Genomic DNA, 20952 nt, shown 5'->3' on the forward strand with positions numbered 1-20952 from the left:
AAAGAGTGCGGATGAACGAGGAAAACCTGGGAAAGTACATGCGTGTGTACAATAATATAATCACGTAATCCTTCCTGATGTACAGAAGGTGAAGTTCCATGTTTTTTGGACACAGGCTTTATATCTGACTTGTTTGTACTTTTTTTTTTTTTCTTGCTTCTTTTATAGTTCCACACATCTGCCAAATAAAGTGTCCATTTCTTTTTCAATGTATCTCTGCCGTTATTCTTTGAGCGATCACAAATACCAGATCTACAAGAATTATCTGACCCGTGTCCGTTGGTGTTTATTTTATATTCACCGAAAAAACCCGATAAACTTTTGTGGGCATAAATATACGCCGAAAAAAACGAAAATTTAATTTTAAAATAAATGCCGAAAAAAGTACGGCAAATTTTGAAAAAAATAGAAACCGAAAACGCAGAACCCTGTGCATAGCATATCACGGTTGCTTTGGTGTCAGTGTTTACCGACTCGTTGATAGCAAGCACACAACGCCCCTGGGTCTTAGCTGCAGGTGGCTGCCTTGGTGGGCGCCTTGCCCTGAAATGTTCTGCCACCAGGCATCCCAAAGGTTTTCGTTGGATGGCAGCTTGTGACATCGGATAACCGGGTTTCTTGCCACACTCAATTTGCAGCGTGGCACCTTACAACTTTTGGGCATTGCTTGTCCCATAATTTCCGTGAGAACTCAGCAACTGCTAAAATGAAATTATGAAATGACCGAGAAATTGACACGAGCGCCGACAAACGCTGGCGAACGGTAAAAATTGCCTTCCCTTTGCCACGTTCGACGCTGCTTTGGCTTTCGCGGTTGCGCCAACACACGGCGTCCCCTCTGTCCGTCATGACGCACAGAACTTCTCCCCCTCACGAGCGCTTTTTCGTTTTGCGGGAGGAATCGGCAGGCGGCTTCTGGGGGAGTGGCAGAGGGGATCAAGTGGCCACGATTGTTTCACCGAAACCTAGGTTTATTTTTTATACCTACGACTAAATCTTGGTAAAAAACTATTTTGCGCAATACATGGACAGGTGACATTTGCGCTCCGCTAGCACATTTCGTTTCGGACTAGCTCTGTCTCAATAAAAACGTCGAAAAATGGAAACATACACCTGAAACTGATTGGGTTAATTTTACATTCTTTCCAAAATATGTGTTTGGAATATGAATGTTTGATTGTGTAAGAGTTTCTCACGTTTTTTGTTCGATGAAATCTGGTGATATTTCGATGAGAGTTGGGTGTTGCGACCACTTTGGAGCCTGGCAACGCTTGTCTGAGCTAGTTTTGTTGCATTTCTCTCGCACGGCAGGCCATTGGCCTGGTGGAGAACCAGAGTGACTGGTACCTGGGGAAGCTGTGGAAGAACCACCGGCCCTGGCCTGCTCTGGTGAGTTGCTGCACTTAGTTATTGGTGATTAACCGGTAGCTTAATACGTCACGTGGACATCAATAATGACTTATCAATGACTATCAATGGACATCAATAATCACTTATCATTGACTAGCAATGGACATCAATAATGTCTGTCAATGGAGATCAATAATGACTAGCAATGTCAGTACTATTAACAACCTAATTTTTACCAATTTCGCCATTGAAAACGTAGTGCAAGATATTTGTCACACAAACATGTCACTTTATTGTTACGAGTATATATGCAGCGTGTCACTTCCAACCGCAAAATTTTGGACGTCTCGGCAAAATTTGTGAGATATCGAGCTTGCAAAAATAAATATAAGCCATGCTTCTGTTTCATTGAACATTTTTACGACATAATTCGGTGATAAGTATTTCTTGGAAGCACAAAAGGAACATTGTCCAACAACTGAGAAAGGCGCACAAGGTGTGGGCAGATGGGGTTTTGAGGCATATGGCCTCGATTATATATTTTTATGCAAAAAGTGTCAATCTTAAAAATATCATCTTATAGGTCCAACATCTGGAGAGTATTTTTGCAGGTTTTCATTTGTTTTGGTTGAATTAAGAATTTCAGTTTATGACAATGTTAAGAACTTCAATAAAAGATAAATTTGGGCACTCAAAACTGTTCTATCCTAACATTAACTTTGCAAAATATCTGTTTGGTTTAGCTTTGGTTCCTCACCTAAAATAATCATTTGCAGCATTTTGTACTGTCCTTCATAAAACAGCGCAGTTGTCCAACCCCTGCAAAAAGACAATGTCTTTTGCAGGCATTTTACTGACCCCTGCAAAAAACATAGCCTTTTGCAGAGGTTGGACAACTGCGAGAATTGCGCCATTTTGACACATTCGCAATTTCCTGCGCCTAGCGGCGCCAGAAACAGGAGGTCAACAAAAATTTCGCCACGCTGCTGCAAAGATCATGCTGATGCTAGGTTTAGCAGAAAATGAACGCTCGGTCAACAACCTTGACAACTCCATTGCGAGGTTTTGCCAAGTCGCTGCCCCATTCCTCCCCGCAGGGGGCACCTGTTGTGGGAACCACGGCGTTCCTCGCATCCCTATCTAGGCCTAGCTCAGGCAGGCTGTGGGACGTCGCAACGTGGGGGCGCGTCCCGGATGCGAGGGCGAAGCCGTATTCCCTGGTGGAGGGCTTTCCCTCGTCCTTCTCGGGTGATTTGCCTAAGGCACACCCCTCGGGATCATGACTTGGACGCGTCCGCCCCTCCGGGGAGCCACCTACATCCGACCCACCCCGGGCGCGTCCATTCCCGTAGGCTATATAAGGGGGCCCCTATCCAACGGGCGGGACTCTCGCTGGGGGAGGCTCTGCTCGACGGAGCCTTCATATCCTTATCAGATCCTCCCCCTCCGTGATACTGTCGATAGCGGCAGCGCGGACTCCGACTGGCGATCCTGTCAAAAGAGACAGCGCCGTCATCTCCAACATTGTTGGCCTTCGGGCAAGCGTGTGACATTTGAGTCAATAAACACGTCTTTATCCGGACCCAAGGAACCTTCTGTGTTTCTAAGTGGTACCCCCAAAGAAGGGGACTCCCACACTGTGAAAGCAGGTGTTTGGAGAGTGGCGTCTCCACGGACTCCGAGCCACGCGGGTTCGCCCGCCCACATCTGGCTGTGCGTGGCTCTCCCGTGTCCGGGGAAAAGGGCATCCTGGTGGTTGAGCCGAGCCCGGGGTAGGTTTGGACCCTTCGGGGCCCCCCGGGCAAGGCAATACACCACTTCGGCCCCCGCTTCCCGTAGACGGGTGTCCTGGCTTGGCCCGACCAGGATGATTCAGTCGGTCGCCACTTCTTCTATCCCCACTTTTCTTTCTCTTTCCTCCTTTCTCCTATTCTTCGCTTTCACCTTCTTTGGCGGCAAGGGCTAACCTTGGGTGGCGACAGAACTCTTTCTTGACCCACACTTGGTTATAGCATCCTGGTAGCACTGATAGAGTAACATACTCAGAGAAGCCAGACCTGTTATGAGATGTTACCTATCCCGTTGTTGGACTCCGTGGTGGGTGGTGCGCTACGGACGCCGAAGGTTTTTGCCCTTCATATGGCACCCCTCCTTTCTGAACCCGGTTCAAGGCAGGCTTCCAAGAGGCCTCACCCTGAGCCCCAAGTCATTGAAAAAGCCGCTGAATGGGGACATTTACAAAGTTTTTTGTGATTCACTCGAAGCTTGAAGAGAAACCAGTGTCCAAATTGTCCCCCTTTGTGGTAGCCAATGTGCTAGAAAACCTTATTGGGTTCTCATACAAAGCACAAAAACTCCACTCCGGCAACCTTCTCGTTGAAGTAAACATGAAAGTCCAAAGTGAGGCACTCTCCAAGATGACCAGCATAGTCGACGTCGAAGTGTTCGCGAGTCCTCACCGGACGCTCAACACGATCCGTGGAGTCCTCTCTGAAGAAGACTTCCTCGACGCTAGCGAGGAAGAAATCCTGGAAGGACAGAAAGATGCCGATGTTGTCGCCGCTAAACGTATTATGTTCCGGAAGGATGGCAAGGAAACCCCATCAAAGCACGTGATCTTGACCTTTGAGGGACACACCCTCCCTGAAACTGTGAAGGCAGGCTATCTCCAGTGTCGCATCCGTCCGTATGTCCCCAACCTGGAACGGTGCTTCCGCTGCCAACGCTTTGGGCATGGGTTACGCAATTGCTGAGGGAAAGAAACTTGTGCGAAATGTGGAAGCCAGGAACATGTTGCTGACATCTGCGAGGCAGCGGCCCACTGTAGTAACTCTCGTGGGCCTCAGCCAGCTTACTCCCGGACCTGTCCCCTTTGGCGTCAAGAAAAGGAAATTCTTTCCCTAAAGGCGAAGGAGTACATCACCTACTTGGAGGCTAAGAAGAAGCTGTCCTTCCTCTCAAAGGGTAGTTACGCCAAGGTGGTGCGAAGGGTCCCTGCACCACACTTGGAGACTAGGGCCACCCAGGTCTCTCCTGAGATCTTGGCAGCTGACCTGAGGGCCCCATCCCTTCGACAGGAGCAGCATGCTACTCCCCTGGGCAGGGGTGGACCGGCAATAGCCTTGCCCGCCCTACCCTTCAAGACTGTGGCGCAGGGTCAGCAGGCTTCCTGTTCTCGTGGAGGGGGCGCTTTGGCTGCCTTGTCTGCTCAGGACAGGCCAGCACCGTCTGCACCTGTCAACACTGGCCGTTCTCCTAAGGAGGAGAAGAAGCGAGGCCCTCGGCCTCAGTCCCTGGAGAGGCAGCCAGCAACCAAGGAGCTGCGTGGCTCGCACGCAGGTTCCTTGTCGGGAAAAGAGGTGGAACAGATGAATGGGGTAGAACCCCTCCCCAGTACGTCGACCACCTTTCCACCTAGTTCTGGTCGTGGCCGCGGATTGGGGCCCCTCGGCACACACCCTCCCAGGCTAGCAGGCAAGTCTGCCTGCGGGACTCAAGAGAACACTGGCACTGCCTTGTCTGCCCCCTCATCGACTTCGGGTTCTGACCAAGATGAGATGGAGTGGCAGACTACGAAGAAACAAAAATAAAAAAAACTCGTAACTCCTCCGAAGTGAGGCAACTGACTCACTTTTCCATGTGCTCCGGTTTCTGTGCCAAAATGGCTTCAGAACTCATACAGTGGAACTGTCGTGGCCTTCTAAGAAACCTGGATGATGTAGAGCATCTTCTGGAGGAGTACAAGCCACGAGCGCTGTGCTTGCAAGAGACTCATTTGAGTCCCAGCCATACCAATTTCCTCAGACGTTACCAGGTTTTCCGGAGGGATCGTCCGAGCTCTGTCAGTTCCTCTGGGGGAGACGCGGTGGTTCTCCCGAGAGAAGTTCCCTGCACAGAGGTTCCACTGTCCACACCACTTGAAGCAGTGGATGTTTGGTTCTTGCACCATAAGGCTCTTACAGTATGCACTATATATCTGCCACCTTTGTTTACTTTGAAATGTTCAGATTTTAACTCGCTGTTAGACCAGCTTCCAGAGCCTTTCCTTTTGATGGGCGATTTTAATTGTCACAACCCTTTATGGGGGAGCACACGTCAGGATGTCGGAGGAAAAATTGTTGAGTCAGTTTTAACCACATGAAGTCTTTGTCTTTTAGAGTGCAGCTCTTAGGCGCCCGTTTCCGGCTTGAGCAGTGCGCTGTCGCCGTTGGCGTAACCAAGGTCGCCCCTGGGTCACATGACCCCCCAAGGTCATGTGACCCCTCCCAAGGTCACCCCAAGGTCACGTGACCCCCGAGGTCAAATGACCCTCTTGAGGTCACGTGACCCCTTGCAAGGTCACCTCAAGGTCACATGACCCCCCCAAGGTCACGTGGCCTTCCCCCTCGAAGTCACGCGACATCCCCCCCAGGTCACGTGACCCCCTCCCCCCGAGGTCAGGTGACCCCCCCCGGAGCATATTAGAGAATGAGGGGAGGAGGAGGAGGAGGGGTCTACCCTCCCCTCAGTACCCTTCCCTCCTCCTCCTCAAGAGCTGCGCTCCAATTCGGCGTTACAGGGAGTTGTAAACGACTTTCACTTTTTACTACGGGCCAGCCAACCTATTTTAGTCCATCATCCTTGTCATCAACTTCCATCGACCTTTCAATTGGTTCTGCTAGTTTACTTCCAGATTTTTCCTGGAGTGTGGATTCCAATGCACGTGGAAGCAACCATTTTCCTACTCTTTTAACTTGTAGCGTAGCCCCTCTTTTCATTCATACACGCCCGCCTCGTTGGAAGCTTGACAAGGCTGATTGGGGCCTTTTCAAGCAGGCATCGCTTTTAGCATATTCTCGTCTCAATAGTCTCACAATTGACGAACTCAATCATCTTTTAACTGAGCGCATTATCACAGCAGCCAAGCTGTCCATCCTGCAGACATCTCAATTTCTTCCTAAGAGGCCAAAGCCTTGGTGGAATTTGGAATGTGAAGAGACGCGCAAGAAACGAAATTGGGCTTGGGGTATTCTGAGACAATACCCCGCTACAGACAACCTCATATCCTTTCGGAAAATGAAGGCCCGTGCACGGCTACGTCCGAAGAAAAGCCAAACGAGAAATTTGGCAAGGCTATGCTTCCACTATAAATAGCAGTACCTCACCTAAGGAGGTCTGAGATCGAATACATGAGATCAATGGCTCCTATCATGCATTTAAAATCCTTCTGCTTTTTAGGAATGGAACATGCCCAGACACACTCAAGAAACAAGCTGATATTTTTGGAGAACATTTTGAATATATATCCAGTTCACATCATTATTCATCTACTTTCCTTCGACAGAAATGGAAGGCTGAGAGCAATCCCTTGAAAACCTCAGGAGGTGAACAGGAGGAATATAATGCTACATTCAGCTTGCACGAGCTCCTCGCAGTTCTTCATAACACAAAGCTCCTGGACCTGATGGTTTACGTTATTCAATGCTACAGCATCTTCATCCTTCTACACTCGATGTCATTTTATATCTTTATAACCGCATATGGCAGGAGGGCTATTTCCCTCCATCTTGGAAGGTAGCACATGTCCTCCCACTTTTGTAGGCAGGTAAGGATGCTTCTTGTGTTTCCAGTTATAGGCCCATTGCTCTTACCAGCTGTCTCTGTAAGACACTGGAGCGAATGATTAATCGCAAACTACTGTACTATCTGGAGCATGGTAAGGTACTAGACAAATTTTAGTGCGGCTATCGCTCATCAAGGTCTACAGTTGACCACTTGGTCCGTCTCGAAACTGTTGTGCGTGAGGCCTTTGTACACAAGCAGCACTGCCTCTCCGTGTTCTTTGATCTCGAGAAAGCGTATGACACGGTTTGGCACTTTGGCATTTTGAGGGACCTGTGGGACCTCGGACTACGTGGTCGCATGCTTCGTGCAATTCAGAGCTATTTAGACAGGCGTACCTTTCGAGTCCAGCTGGGAAACACACTCTCCCGTGAATTTCTGCAGGAAAATGGAGTGCAACAGGGGGAGTGCAAAGTGTCACCTTGTTTATAGTTAAAATGAACTCCATTGCTTCAGTAATCCCCCCGTCGGTTCAGTATCCTCTTTACGTCGATGATTTACAAATTTCAGTTTCCTCCTGTAACCTCTCAGTCTGTAAACGCAGGGTTCAGCTAGGCATCAACAAGCTTACTGGGTGGGCTGACAGTAATGGGTTTAATTTCTCTCCTGAGAAGACTGCATCTGTTTGCTTCACCCGGAAACGTGGAATCCTTCTTGAACCATCCCTAACAATCTACAATGGTAATGTTATCCAACCTCGGCACAAATTTTTGGGTCTTACGTTTGATAGTAAACTGAATTTTATTGCTCATGTAAAAAGCCTGAAACTGAAAGCTCACAAGTCTCTCAATATCCTTAAAGTTCTCTCTCACCGGTCTTGGGGCTCGGATCGATTGTGCCTCCTGCGGATCTATCGCTCTTTGGTGCACTCCCGATCAGACTATGGCTGCTTTGTTTATCGGTCTGCCAGACAATCTGTGCTCAGTATGTTGGATCCCATTCATCACCTTGGGCTTCGTTTGGCTACAGGTGCATTTCGTACATCCCCTGTGCCCAGTTTGTATGCAGAGGCTAATGAGTGTTGCCTGGAAAGACGTAGATTCACATTGGGCATGATGTACTCTCTTCGCATTCGATCTGTCCTCCAGCACCCCACTCGAGAAGTTGTTCAAGAAACATGCTTGGAACGACTCTTTCTCGCAAAACCTAGCGTGATCCCTCCATTCAGTATGCGACTGAAGACCTTGGCCGAGTCTGTCGGATTAGATGTGGCATCCCAGGTAATCGAATTCCCTGGCATCGTAGCACCTTGGGAGCACCCTGACATACACTGCAACCTGTCTCTCGCACAGTATAACAAGAAAAACACCCCAAGTGCTGTGCTTCTGCGAGAATTTCATGAACTTGCTCAATTGTATGACGATTATACAAAGTTCTCTACAGATGGAACAAAATCTGAGACTTTTGTTGGTTGCTCTGTCATTGGCTCTTCAGTGGAAGTTGTGAGGCGGATAAATACTGCTGCTACCATTCTCACAGCGGAGCTGTATGTCCTCCTGTTGGCTACGGAACAAATAGCCCGTCACAGGATACCCCTGGCAGTGGTTTTCACTGACTCTCTTAGTGCCCTGCGAGCCATCTCTTCACTGCTGCCTGCAAGGAACTCCCTTGTTGTTGAAGTTCAGAAGAAAATTATTGTGGCAGCCAGAAAGCACTGCACCATTGGCTTTTGTTGGATTCTCAGCCATGTTGGTATCCCAGGCAATGAGGCGGCCGACCGTGCTGCCCGCACATGCGTCAGCAGGGAGGTAGACATAAAAGGGATCCCTTACATGGACTATCGCACTTTTGTAAAGTCCCGCATACGAGCACAATGGAAAGCCGAGTGAAATGAAATCTACAACAAGCTGCATCTCCTTAAGCCGAACCTGGGTGAATGGACGAGCGCCCGGCACCAGGAATGCTTTTATGAAGTAGTACTGTGTCGCTTGCGCATTGGCCACACTCATCTGACTCAAGGCTACCTGCTTCATGGGGACGATGCCCCTTTGTGTGAACAGTGTGAGAAACCTCTAAGTGTTCTCCATTTTTTAATTGAGTGCCCTTTCTGTGAACGGGAACGCCGATTTCACTTCGCACAGTTATACAGAAAGCACATTCTTTTACACCCAATGCTGTTATTGGGTGATGAACCATTCGTAACTTACAAGCAGGTTTTTAAGTTTTTAGAAGCTATTGGTCTTCTACATCGACTGGGAACTTCAAAGCTTTTCACTCATGTCCATTTTTGTTTGTCACATTATCCGATTCATGTCTCATTCCTTTACTTTTAACCCTGACCACTAGAGTCCTTTCTTCTCGCTTACTCTCAATACAATAGTTTCCTTCTTTGGTGCTCTTTGGCCTTAGCAGCCCTTGCGCCATAAAAACCCAATCCAAGTCCAAAGCGTATCTGACCATTCATCCATCCATCCTGTGGATTCGATGTGTACATCTTAACCATCGTACTTTTGCAGCATACATAGTACATGCTACAATGTATGATGCAACAAAGCATGTAGCGTTGATGTTCCCATGGTGTGCCTCTTCATTTTTTTTTTTAAATTTGTTCTTATCTTTCTGCGTGCAATTTTAGATATTTTGCAGTAAAGTTGTATTCAATACTTTCCAGCACTTGTAGTACAAACTTAGTTTGCTTGAATTGTAACGTATGGTACAACTGGCTAAGGTCTTCCTTAAAATGATGTCAGTTACTCGTAAGCTGCTCAAAAGTGCAGATATTTTTGTCCTTAGAGTTTAAAAAATTCAGATTTTTGTGCTCGAAAAACTGCTCCGAACCCAGTTTGGTCTGTCCCACCCCTGCTTTTATTTGGACAGACCAACACGTGAATCTTAACATAATATTTGTGCTGGTGTGAATGAAAATGAAATGTGTGCTTATGTTTCAAAAGTTATTTTTACTGCTCCCAAATAGATTTTTGGTTGCTCCAAAGGGTGCTAAGAAATTACTCGAACCAATCACGCCACTGGGCACCCACAAGAAAGGAATGACTCTAGCTTAATTAGTGGTTCTAATCGTCATCATTTATTTTTAGTGACATACATATAGATATGTATACGACAATCACACTTGAACACAGTACTAAAACACTGTAATCAAATAAGCGGGGTTAGGAGAAAGGGATTGTGACTGTTTCAGATATATTGCTATTTATGAAAAGAGTGTGGTCAGGTAGTGCATTCCAACCCTTATTGCCAATGGCAACGAAGACATTTGACAAGAGCCTGTTTACAATGAAATTTCCCATAATTTAGAAGAATGGTCAAGACGAGGAAAAATTTGGCGAGGACGTGAGGGAAAAGATTCTCCGAGATGGTTGTCGCGATCAAAGATTCACCGAAGAGAAAGGTGAGATGCACCGCAGCAAAGAAAAAGCGCTTCTAGATGAGCCGACTGTTGCACCATACTTTCTCGAGTATGCCGGTGCTTTGTTTTGTTTCATGTAAGATTAATAACGTCCTATCCATTGTAACAGTGTCCCGCCCGCGAGCACACGCATGCTTTTCCGGGCCTGGACAGTTCACATACTTGTTCATTATACAATAAACTTGTGTATGTATGTATCCGCACCGTTTATGAAGAAAAACCGGAGATCCACTTTCCGGCGGGTAGCCAATCGTTGCAATTGACAGAAAAATGTCGGCAGTTTACGGGACAGAGATTACGTCCTAGCGCGAAAATGCTACCTAAGTCTCCGTAAAAAATGCGACATCCATGTTTTACAGAGACGCGGGTTTTCGACTTGTGATTCGCTACATCTTTTGTGCAAAGTGCGATAATTGACTGAGCGTGTGCTCCGAGGGAAAATGGACTCGGGGGCTCTGTTCATAAACAGCACGGGCATTACTCGCGTACGTGCGGTAATCCCGACGTGCCAATATCCGAGAGGACCCGGGATCAAATACCGCCAATCGGCCGTCGCCTTTCGCAGGGGCGTGGCTTCAACACGGGAGTGATCCTGCTCCAGCTTCAGAAGCTGCGTGAGCGGAACTGGATGCAGATGTGGAGGCTGATCGCCGAGAAGGAGCTCATCAGCATGTGGTTCACGTCCCTCGCCGACCAGGTGGGCTCCGCATGCCGCCTACCTGGATCTGTATGTTAGAGGGTCGCCTGGATTGGGGGCCGAAGCACCATAAGCACTCTGGCTGCACCACTGCTCCCCCCCCTCGCCAAACTTGATTCATAAACCTGTTCCTGTGCTAGAGTTGCCGGACTTCTAGAGCAGCTAAAAAAAGTTTGGATTAACCAGTTCCGGTGGTTCGAAATACCACACATTATATTTACCTTAGACGCCTACGTGTAATTACGGGGACTGTGCCCCTGCTTCGGACTAAGCGAAAATACAAATAAAAGGACAGAATTAGCGAGATTTGACGAAAAGTCCAAAATGTGGGACTTTGTATTTCATTCCTGGTTTGGACCACAGCTGTTTCGACAACCGGCAGGCACAGTATAAAAGCATATAGTACTGTTTCGGCCCACATTGTCCACGATTATCTTTTCATTGCACATGTGCATTGTCACCCATTTGAACGAACGGCAACAACATAAACATAATAACTAGGAAGGCATTGGTGCTGCAGTCGAATTTGTTTGTAATGAACTCGGAGATAAAACAAACTTAGTTGTCCTTCCAACAAATTTACAAATTTCTGACTTTGCAGTGGGAGCTCCACGTGACAGTAATTTAGGAATTGATTTTGGGAGCGAGGGACGTAACAAGCTGCCGACATAACGGATGCTTCTTGCAAAACCATAGGCTCAGTTAAAAGTAGGTTAACTGTATCGCGCGCTACGTGTAGCTTTAGAGGCGACTAGACTGCACGGCATGCTGACAAGGAAAGATTAAGAGTCGAAAGGCACGTAAAACTTCCCTATTGATCCAAGTTTGAATTGCTTATGTCTCAAAACTTTCAAAAGTAGGCGGTGGATGCTTACTGCAACATGGTGCATGCTCGGTATTTTACGGCAGGTACAAGAATCTAAAAGCGTCGACCCCCCGTGTAAAAGAAAAGCTAAATTGGGGATCAGCCGGGAAGACGACTTGTTAAAGCGAGGTGTTTTTGCCAGGACATCTTCAATGCAATGCTGAAGCAGCACACCGACCTGCTGTACCGACTTCCCTGCCAGTGGAACGTGCAGCTTGGAGACAACACATTGAGCGAGGCAAGTGTGCTCCGATGGTGCATCGAGGCTCGATAGAGCTGTTCCCTGGTCGTTGTACAAACATACATCCCTATGTAAGTGGGGTTTGTCGCGATCCCGCCGTGTCTTCCGGAGGCCAAAACACAGAAAATTGGCCCAAGTGGAAGCGGCTGTGTTGAGGTGCGTGGCCCAGCTCATAAACGACGGCTGCACAGTGTTCCACAAACCCGTTCGAGTGTACGCTCGCATGACTGCGCCCACGAGTCGCATCTCCGCTGCTGTCTTTAAAGGGGCCCTGCAATGGCTTTTTACTAATTTTTAATTTCCACCGAACCTGAGCGGACTGAACGTAGTAACTTAGTGCAACTTTTCTTTTCTCAAAATTCCCTTTATTTTAAAAGTTATAGGCAAATTAAAATTGCAAAAACAAGCAAAAAATAATCTCCCCCATGACGTCCTTGGTTGCTTGAGAGTGGCCGTGAACTCGAGGAGAAGTAGTGAGCTCATCGAGCGCTCACGGCTGCCGCGCTCCGACTCGACGGCGCGAGAGGGCGCCATTGAAGCGTGTTCTGGATAGTCTGTATGCAGCGGGCAGTCAGAGCGGCTCACATTGCGAATTCTAATACTAATTCGGCATGACACTTCATTGGCCACAAACGACAGCAAACACGGGGTAAAGATCAGTTCAGAATGGGCGCTACTTTGCGCTGCCATAACGCGAAACGGCCAAACCGCAAGACAAAGCTTCTCGCCGAAGGTCTTCGGAACGCTTGGAGCCGGTCGGATCCTCCTGCCCAAACCATAGCAGCGCCGCCGCGTACATCCGGGACCTCTCCGTGTCGGCGCCTGATCCCACTATTCCTTTCTAGTATGCGTCGCTTTTTCCACCGCTTGGTGGCAAGTAATTCGAAGGGTCATTTCTTGTTTCCGTACTTTGTAAACTGCATTTGTTTCTTTTCTGAACTAAAGTACTGCACAAAAACTACTTTTATAAATAATTGAAAAGTTTCGCGCCACTTATATTTTGTATTTCGACTAAAAAGAAGCTTTTAGCGGCTCTGACCAGTAGTAAGCCCAGGACCAAAGACGTCACATTTTGCGCGCTTTCGGTACCGCGGGCCGCCCTCGTCGGTGGAGGAGGTTTCCGCGTCGTCCGGTTAAAATATGACGCACTGATATTTAGTTACTCTCCCCGTGCCCGCTGGCTTGCCCGAACCCCAAGAGACGTGGAAACGTCAAAAAAGGTAGACGTTTAAATATGATTGCAGGGCCCCTTTAAGGGGGGACACAAACCTTGAAAAACAAAAAAATTGCAAAATAATGTTTTTTTAGAAAATTTAATATTTGGGCTGTCTATTCCATAAACTATCTCCCTTTTAATTGTCAGCTTCTAATTCATCCAGAAGATATGCTTAAAAAATTAGTTACGAGGCCACGATAGCTTCCAAATGGTGGTCAAAACGCAAAATCAAGCCCACCTTCACACAATCCGCGCTCTCGTTCCTTTTGGCCAACGGCCGCCATCTTGATCTCGTTTTGGAGCTTAATTCTTTCTCTTCCTTTTGCCGCCTTTCAAAATGGCGTTGTCCGCGTGGCTGGTGGTTTCCCCTCTCTTGCGTTTGAGAAAGCGCGATTGGCCAAGAGCGCATTCCTCTAAACCCGCGACTGCCATTGGTCGCAATGCGTGACACCGCCTCCCTGCGCTCCCCCCTTCTCTCTATTTCTCTTGTCTGCCGCTCCTGTCATCTACTACGGCAGTGGTCTGCTTGCTTTCTTTTCGTCGGCTCCGTTTCGCTTTTGGCATTGGGATCGTTTGCAACGCTTTTTTCTTAGCAGTTTTTCGTCATTTTCTTGTGTGTTTCGTGGATTCAAAACTCTGGACTGGCACTTTAGGAGGGCGCCCCAAACTTTCCAACGACCTTTAAGTCGCTGCATTAGAGCGGGCGACTCTCTCAACTCGCCGACGCAACGCCAAGTGCGCGTCACTGATTTCAAACAATCATCTGACGAAGAGCTTGTTGTATGCTTCGACGACACGCAGCACTTTAGCTCGTGTTTCTGCTGCCGTCTCGGGGGGGGGGGGGGGGTTTCGGCATTGTTCCCAGCGTGATTATTGCTGTACCTGTTTAATCGATTGGTGCGGCACCAAAACGTCTGTTCGAAGTAGAACTTGGTCAACAGCTTCGGAGACGTGCGCGACACCCATTTCAATCATTAAATAGAACTTTCAAATTGCCTTCATGGTCCCTTTAAGAGAATACGGGAATTATCGCCAAGGCGGCAGGTAAAAGAGAAGGCAGATATTGCGGACGATTTGGCACGTCTTTGTCCACATTGATGCTGGCAAAAATGCGATCCTTTACGAAGAAATTAATCAAGAAGGAGGGAGCGCAGAATTGAAGCTCGAGGTGTGCCACCGGTACTAATATCTCATTGCCGTTTTCCGATTGCACGACGATGAATTTCCCACGTCTACTTTTCTCGTATTTCTTGTCAATTTGGTTGCAGCGGAATTCACCTGTCTCGATGCAACTGGCAGTAATAATTCTAAGCGAGGGGAGGGCCAAAGTGTCACCAACCTAAAGCGTAACTTATGGCCTTGTTGCACGGGCATCCTTAGTCGCAGTCAGGTGTAACTGAGGTTGGACTGTGGTTAAAGGCGCCCGACGGACATCTCGAACTGCACTCATTCTTGTATGGTCATCCCCTACTGCCAACTGTACACCCTGCAGTTCCATGGGCACCCCTAACCGCCGTTAACTGCACTTAAGGGCGCCCACGTAACGAGGGTGTGGGTGGCTCCAGTGCCGCCGTGCGTCTGCTCAGTGTGCGTCTCCTGGCCGTGCAGCTGTGCTACTCGGAGGTGCAGGAGCTGAAGATCATCCACTGGAACTCACCCAAGAAGCTGAAGGTGAAGAACAAGCACGTGGAGTTCTTCCGCAACCTGTACCTGACCTTCCTCGAGTACGACGGCAACCTGCTGCGCCGGGAGCTCATTGGCTGCAACGGCTCCGCCTCCTCCTCGGCCGGAGCTCACGCCTCACACCTGCAGGACGCCGTGAGTCGGACCTCTCTTTCCGGGGCGGTGGCTCTACGTGGGAAGCCTCCTCGCTTGCCTTGGTCTGACCGCGGCGAGCAAGACCATATGTGAGAGTGCCAGCTACCCTGTTTACTCGCATAATTAATGCACCCCCCCCCCCCCCCCAGCAGGTACCAATATTTTTTTTTTTTTCCTTCGCGTAAGGAACGCATTTCCAATTTTCTGCTCCGCGAGTCTCGAATTGCGACCAATTTAGCTAGCCACAAGGACAATTTTCTTTTTCCGCCAAGCGGTCAGGCCAAGTCAAGCCAAGCCAAGTTGCTCTCGTAATGGCTGCAAGTGCGTAGTTGCGGAAGTGATTTACAGGCTAAGCTGATTACAACAGACCTGATTACAACAGACATTTGGATATAACATACCGATTTGTGAAGTTTGGTTGGTTTTCCTCTACGCACCGTTGACTCAATTTCATACCTGCATACAACATACTGCTCTTACAACAGACCGAAATCTTGGTCAAAATCAAGGTCTGTTATAACGAGCTTAGATCATGAAACCGAGCGGCGCACACCCTTGCTTGGGTCGAGGAATTGCTCAGCCCCGGGCATACTTTGCCTGTCGGTTGCATTCATGTCGGCAAACTTGCCGTCGTCTGTGCTCCGCTTTCGGACAGTGAAATCGTGAAAGTGGTTTCGCCTAAGAACGGTCTTCTTGCTTTTCGTGCTGAGTGAGCTTCGTAGGGCACTTTTCCTTCAGCAAAAGGCAGGCCGAAAGTGCCCTAAAAAGGTTAGCAATTTATAAAGCATGGTTACTGTGGCGCACCCACAACCAGCCGTGGGTACGCCTCCGTCAGTGGAGACGTGCCACAGTACCTTGCCGTGTCATATTGACCTTTAATACATTTGCACGAAGTATGTAAAGGCAAAAATTTTACCTCGCATAATAAACACCCCCCCCTAATATGTGTAAACATTTTGGGAAAAAAGGTGCATTCATTATGCGAGTAAATATGGTGCTAGGTAAGCTGGGTCTTGTTGCCTCTCTCTGATCCTTTTATAATCTTCCGCAGCCGACACTCCCATGGGCGACGCTCCCCCACGGCCGACACACTATCGCGGTTTGACTCTCTCCCGCAATTCGACGCGATGGGATGCTCAACCAGTGCCCACTCCTTCCTTTTGATGAGCAGGAACTGCATTGTGTAGTCTCTGCAAAAATGAGACCGGTGTCTTTTTGGGGTATTCACGTGGGGGAGGCCCTCGGGTAGGGAAGTGCACAATCAGGGGTGGAACGGCTGCGCCATTTGCGCCAGACACATATGTCTGCACCATTCTGCGCCCTTTTGTGGAAACTGCGCCACATCCAATACCTCGCGTCATTATGCACCAAATCACAAAACATGTGCCAAAAAAAAAGTATTTTGTCTTGGTTTTTACCAACTCGGTTGGCAACAATGAGCACATTTAGCTTGGTCGGCCTTGCAAGTTGCAATCTTTTGCCCTGTTTATTCTCTCTGTGTATCAATTCCGAGTCGGAAGTGCGCGAAAAAAACTCGGGGGTCGGATTCCAAGCGCTGCACCAGCTACGACTTGTTTGTTCTTCTTCAACCATGAGTGGTTAAGCAAGTCGGCCGCGGTGAGGTCCAGTCGTTAAGCGTCAGATTGCCTGAGGCTCTGCGGCCCGGGATCCGGACGTCAGCCAGTTGAAAACACATTACCAAAGGATTCCTTTTTAGTACTTCATCGTTAGAAGTTGGAACCACGTTCCCGCAAGATGAATCTTGATTCATCTTGCGGGAACTGAAACGCGGTCCAATTTGAAACCTTGCCGGCCAGCTGCTCTCACGCAAGCATACTTTAACCTCGCTCCTGCTTATCGCTTCGAATATGATAACTCCGTTAATCGTAGTCTCCTGCTTCGATATTGAGTTGTACAATAGGATAACCTCGAAATTCTTCGCCCTGTTCCTCCGCGCAACTGCACGTCCATTGCTTACGCAGGTCACGTGGTTCACACATATAATTGTCGAGCACGTGTCGGTTGTGCGACAAGCAGTGTTGATTTGCATTTTGAACAGCTGAAAGCCACTCAGAAAATATCGAGGGTGCTATCTTCAGAAGCATATGGTACTTGCTTTTTTGTTCTCATTAAGGCTCACAAAGTTTCAAGTTTTCGCATCTGTTTCACTGTTATCCCATCTACCTAGGTCCCTAACCACTCATGTTCATCTGTGCTGCTGAGCACAATTGAAATTGCTCCCGTGCTCGTCTTAGACACAGGCTAAGACGAGTGCAATGGAAACCGACCTGGGCTGCTCCTAGCCTGCTCCAGAATGTAGTTTCAGCTGCTCCCCTGCCTGCTCCCAAGTACATTTCATGAGTGTCACCCCTGACTATGTTCGGCAGAACCCCGCTCAAGCACTCGCACGGGCGGCAGAGCCTCATGTCATCTGACCGTCTTTTAACTTTCCTCGAAATTATAGGGATTTCACACAAACTATAGCCAAATTTCTGTCTTAGTGTACTTTTTCTAGAGGTTTTTAGTTCACCTAGTTTGGCACAGTCTAGTCACCTCCTGCGCCATAAAACCCGCTAACAATGTTGGCAAAAGAAATTAAAGGATTTTAGTTAGCCAACTTTCCAGGACACTTATCCCCTTATATAATGTCCACCAAGCCCGGTAAATACATGGTGTAAACGGCAGTCGTCTGTCGCCTTTTGTTTGCAAAAACCTGTTGGATATAAAATAAAACATCCTGTATATACCGTAATATCCCGAGAGATGCCCCACCCCTATTTTTGGCTCTATTTTTTTATATTTTTAAACGCCGAAAGATGGCCTACTTGTAATCGTAGTGTTCGGATCAACGACGACTTGGGCATAAGTGCGGCTAGTTGTCCGGTGGAATACAAGTGAACGTGGTTAATGGGAAGCACATGCAACTCTGCTTCATTGCCCCTTGCCACGATAACAAGTTTGGCCGGAAACCATGATCTGAAAATGGCATTTTTTCAACTTTTCTCAATTGCACACTGGAAGCTAGGCCAGTCCTTCATCCAATTTGCTCTCGCTTTATGTAAGCTATCTCGGAATAGCCCACAGAAAAAAATCAGGCGCGATCGGAGGGAGCAAAGTTCAGTGTTTCTTGAACTGGACGACATCGTTACGATCCGGCAAAGGTACCTGCATTATTTTGTACGAGGCAGAGTGCCGGTAGATTCTCTATCTCACGTTGTCGAAGGTGACGGCAGGACACCTTCATGCGTAACATTGGTAGGACGAGACAATTCCTGCTTATCTAATTTACCATTCAACTGACCACATCGACGTGTCTTGGTGAGGGCGGCAGTTTTACGGATAAATTAACAGATATTGATTCTTGGAAGGCGTGTTATCAGAATCTTCTGCCATTTAATAAAGCGAGCAGGGAAGCCAACGGAGTCAGGTGAGTCAGCACGGCAATGGTGCCACTCGGGTATTTCAAGCAGTGTGTTGCATCGATGTAGTTACCGCAACATCATCACGCCCCCGCAAAATCGCCGCGAAGGAACGTTCGCGCCGCCACGATTTTGCGATGCGACTCGTCTCGGGAGCGAGCGCTTGAGAAATAAAGAGAAGCCACCGGCACCGCTTTTGTCGGTCTCCTCGAGCGAGATTTGCGCGATAGTCCGAGCTTCGCTGTCAACGTACCCCAATGAGCACGTCAATGGCGACTAGGTTGGATGGTGACACAACCATTGAACTTCGACGTCGTAACGGAGCAACTTCCGTGCACAAAAGTGGACACCAGCACAGCTCTGCGATGCACACCAGGGTCACTTCGAGAAGCCGGCGTCGAAACGGCGTGCACCACGTCGAAAACAATAATGACGTCGATTTGTCGAGATGCGACGTTAGTGACTTCAAGGAATGAGCGGATGCGATTGACTGGTGGTGTAATATGAATCCTTCCGACGTGAATTTGCCGCACAGTTCTTAGCCTGTCGCTTACCGTAGGACATTGACACTTCCCGCCCCACCTGACCTTTGTTGCCTAGTGCGCAGGAAGTGACGTTAGTTACGATTTGCTTTTCCTGCGATTCTAAGTGAAGCAGATGACTGGCAACCATGGTATTCACTAACAAGGTGACTGAAGTTTCATTAGCTTCGAGCGTAGCAGTGGCCCTACAAAGGTCTTTGAAATGCAGCTGAACCTGCTGGATGAGGACGACCCCTGCTACGACTTCAGGCGAGCAAGGGTTGCCCAGCACCGGACGCACCTCTACTACATCGAGTACGACTACGAGCCGGTGAGCGGGCTGTGCCCTCCCCTCCACAGCAGGCCAATGCCGCCTGCAGCGACGGAAGTGCCGCACCCTTTGCGCCAAATTGTACCATAACCGAAAGTCTGCTACATCTTGCGCCAAAGTACCATTTTGGCTAAGAATTGCGCCACACCTGCAGCGAAATAGGCTTAGTGAAGCAAAAAATAAAAATATCTTATTATTGGTTGATCCTAATATTTTGAGAGGTAAGAGGAAAGGAAAATGGTAGACATATGTATTTCTCAAAGTCTCTAGTTGCCGTATAGTTTGTTTAATCTTAGGTCAGAGCACGGTCAAATGCTCGAACGCATACCTACAACCACGAACGCAAATAGTAAAAGCGTAAATCGTGGGACATTTGCCGCATTTCATTGGTTTAGTAATCGATGAAAGAAGCAGGCGCTTGTACTCCTGATGAGATCACTCGATCATCGCGTCTGTCGCACGCCTCCGTGCCGCCTCTCGGAAGCCCGTGCATGTCGAGCTAGGAGGAGCGGCTGACAAGGGGGAGCGCCTGGATTAGCGGGATAGGCTCAGGAATTATGCTCAGTGCTATGACAGGTCTACACTCCTTGGTCTTGATTGCATGATCTCTCATTTCAAAAATGCTGCATTATGAAAGAGAAAAAACAAACAAAAAAGAATGTGGGTTTATACATGAACAAATACAGTAGCCAAGGCAGTTCCCGTGCAGCTGTCGATCGAAAGAGCAGCAAACGTCCATTTCACTCTGGCTCCAATTGCACCAAAGGGCAGTTTCACGTTTAAAGCACATGAGTAGGTTTTCACAGTATTTGGGGTGGTTATTTTTGCTGTCTATAATATTAAAGTCTCGAGTTTGGTAGGTTCATAAAATTTGGAGGATGCATTTTTATTAATAGACAGGCTAGCAAATATGCTGGTTTTTGCTGTCATTTTATGAAAATTATGTTTACAGTCCAAAGAAACTACGAAGCAAACGGGCAATGACAAGGAGCTTAATAACTATGTATAGACCTTTCCAGCGGCAGTCTCGAACGAAGCGATTTACAGCGCGCGCCCCTGGTTTCGAGAGTGTACGTCAGTGTTGCCTGACTGCGCTGAGCTGTGGAGCTTCTCGTCAGTGAGCTGTGGCAGCCTGCGTAGGCGCAATTCCGGACGCTGGTGGAGGCTAAATTGCCGCGTTTTCTTTTTTTATTTTGTGTTCTGTGGCGAACATAATTTATATATGTGTTTAAGAAAGCAGTGCTCTATTTTTGGGAATGAAAACAAAGAAATGAAAGCTGTTTTGGTGAGTTTGTGCGCGACAGAACAAATGCAACTGGAATGTTTGTTTCATTTTATGTTCATCGTTTTACGGCACCGTACACTCAGCCGTGTGTGTTCAAAATATTTGACCACATAGGATATCCGAACTGCATGGATATTCCCTGCCCACAACATGAAATTCAATGAGTCTCATCAATCGAGCAACATATATTGTACCTACCCCACGGTGCCGTGTTATCCGAACAGGATTTGAGAAAGGTCTC

The 20952-nt window shown here is 48.0% G+C and overlaps 1 protein-coding gene across 1 annotated transcript in view; it reads left to right on the forward strand.

Moving 5' to 3' along the window:
* The window catches only part of LOC8024924 (LARGE xylosyl- and glucuronyltransferase 1), a 121873-nt gene that overhangs the window by 58048 nt on the left and 42873 nt on the right, over positions 1-20952 (forward strand). Inside the window, exons 7-11 of the mRNA XM_040211030.3 lie at positions 1312-1389; positions 10884-11015; positions 12023-12118; positions 14946-15155; positions 19325-19426. Coding sequence (XP_040066964.1) covers positions 1312-1389; positions 10884-11015; positions 12023-12118; positions 14946-15155; positions 19325-19426 — 618 coding nt within the window. The remainder of the gene's footprint in view (positions 1-1311; positions 1390-10883; positions 11016-12022; positions 12119-14945; positions 15156-19324; positions 19427-20952) is intronic.

Source organism: Ixodes scapularis, unplaced genomic scaffold, assembly GCF_016920785.2.
Source record: "Ixodes scapularis isolate PalLabHiFi unplaced genomic scaffold, ASM1692078v2 PGA_scaffold7__128_contigs__length_106722199, whole genome shotgun sequence".
Taxonomy (NCBI): Eukaryota; Metazoa; Arthropoda; class Arachnida; order Ixodida; family Ixodidae; genus Ixodes; species Ixodes scapularis.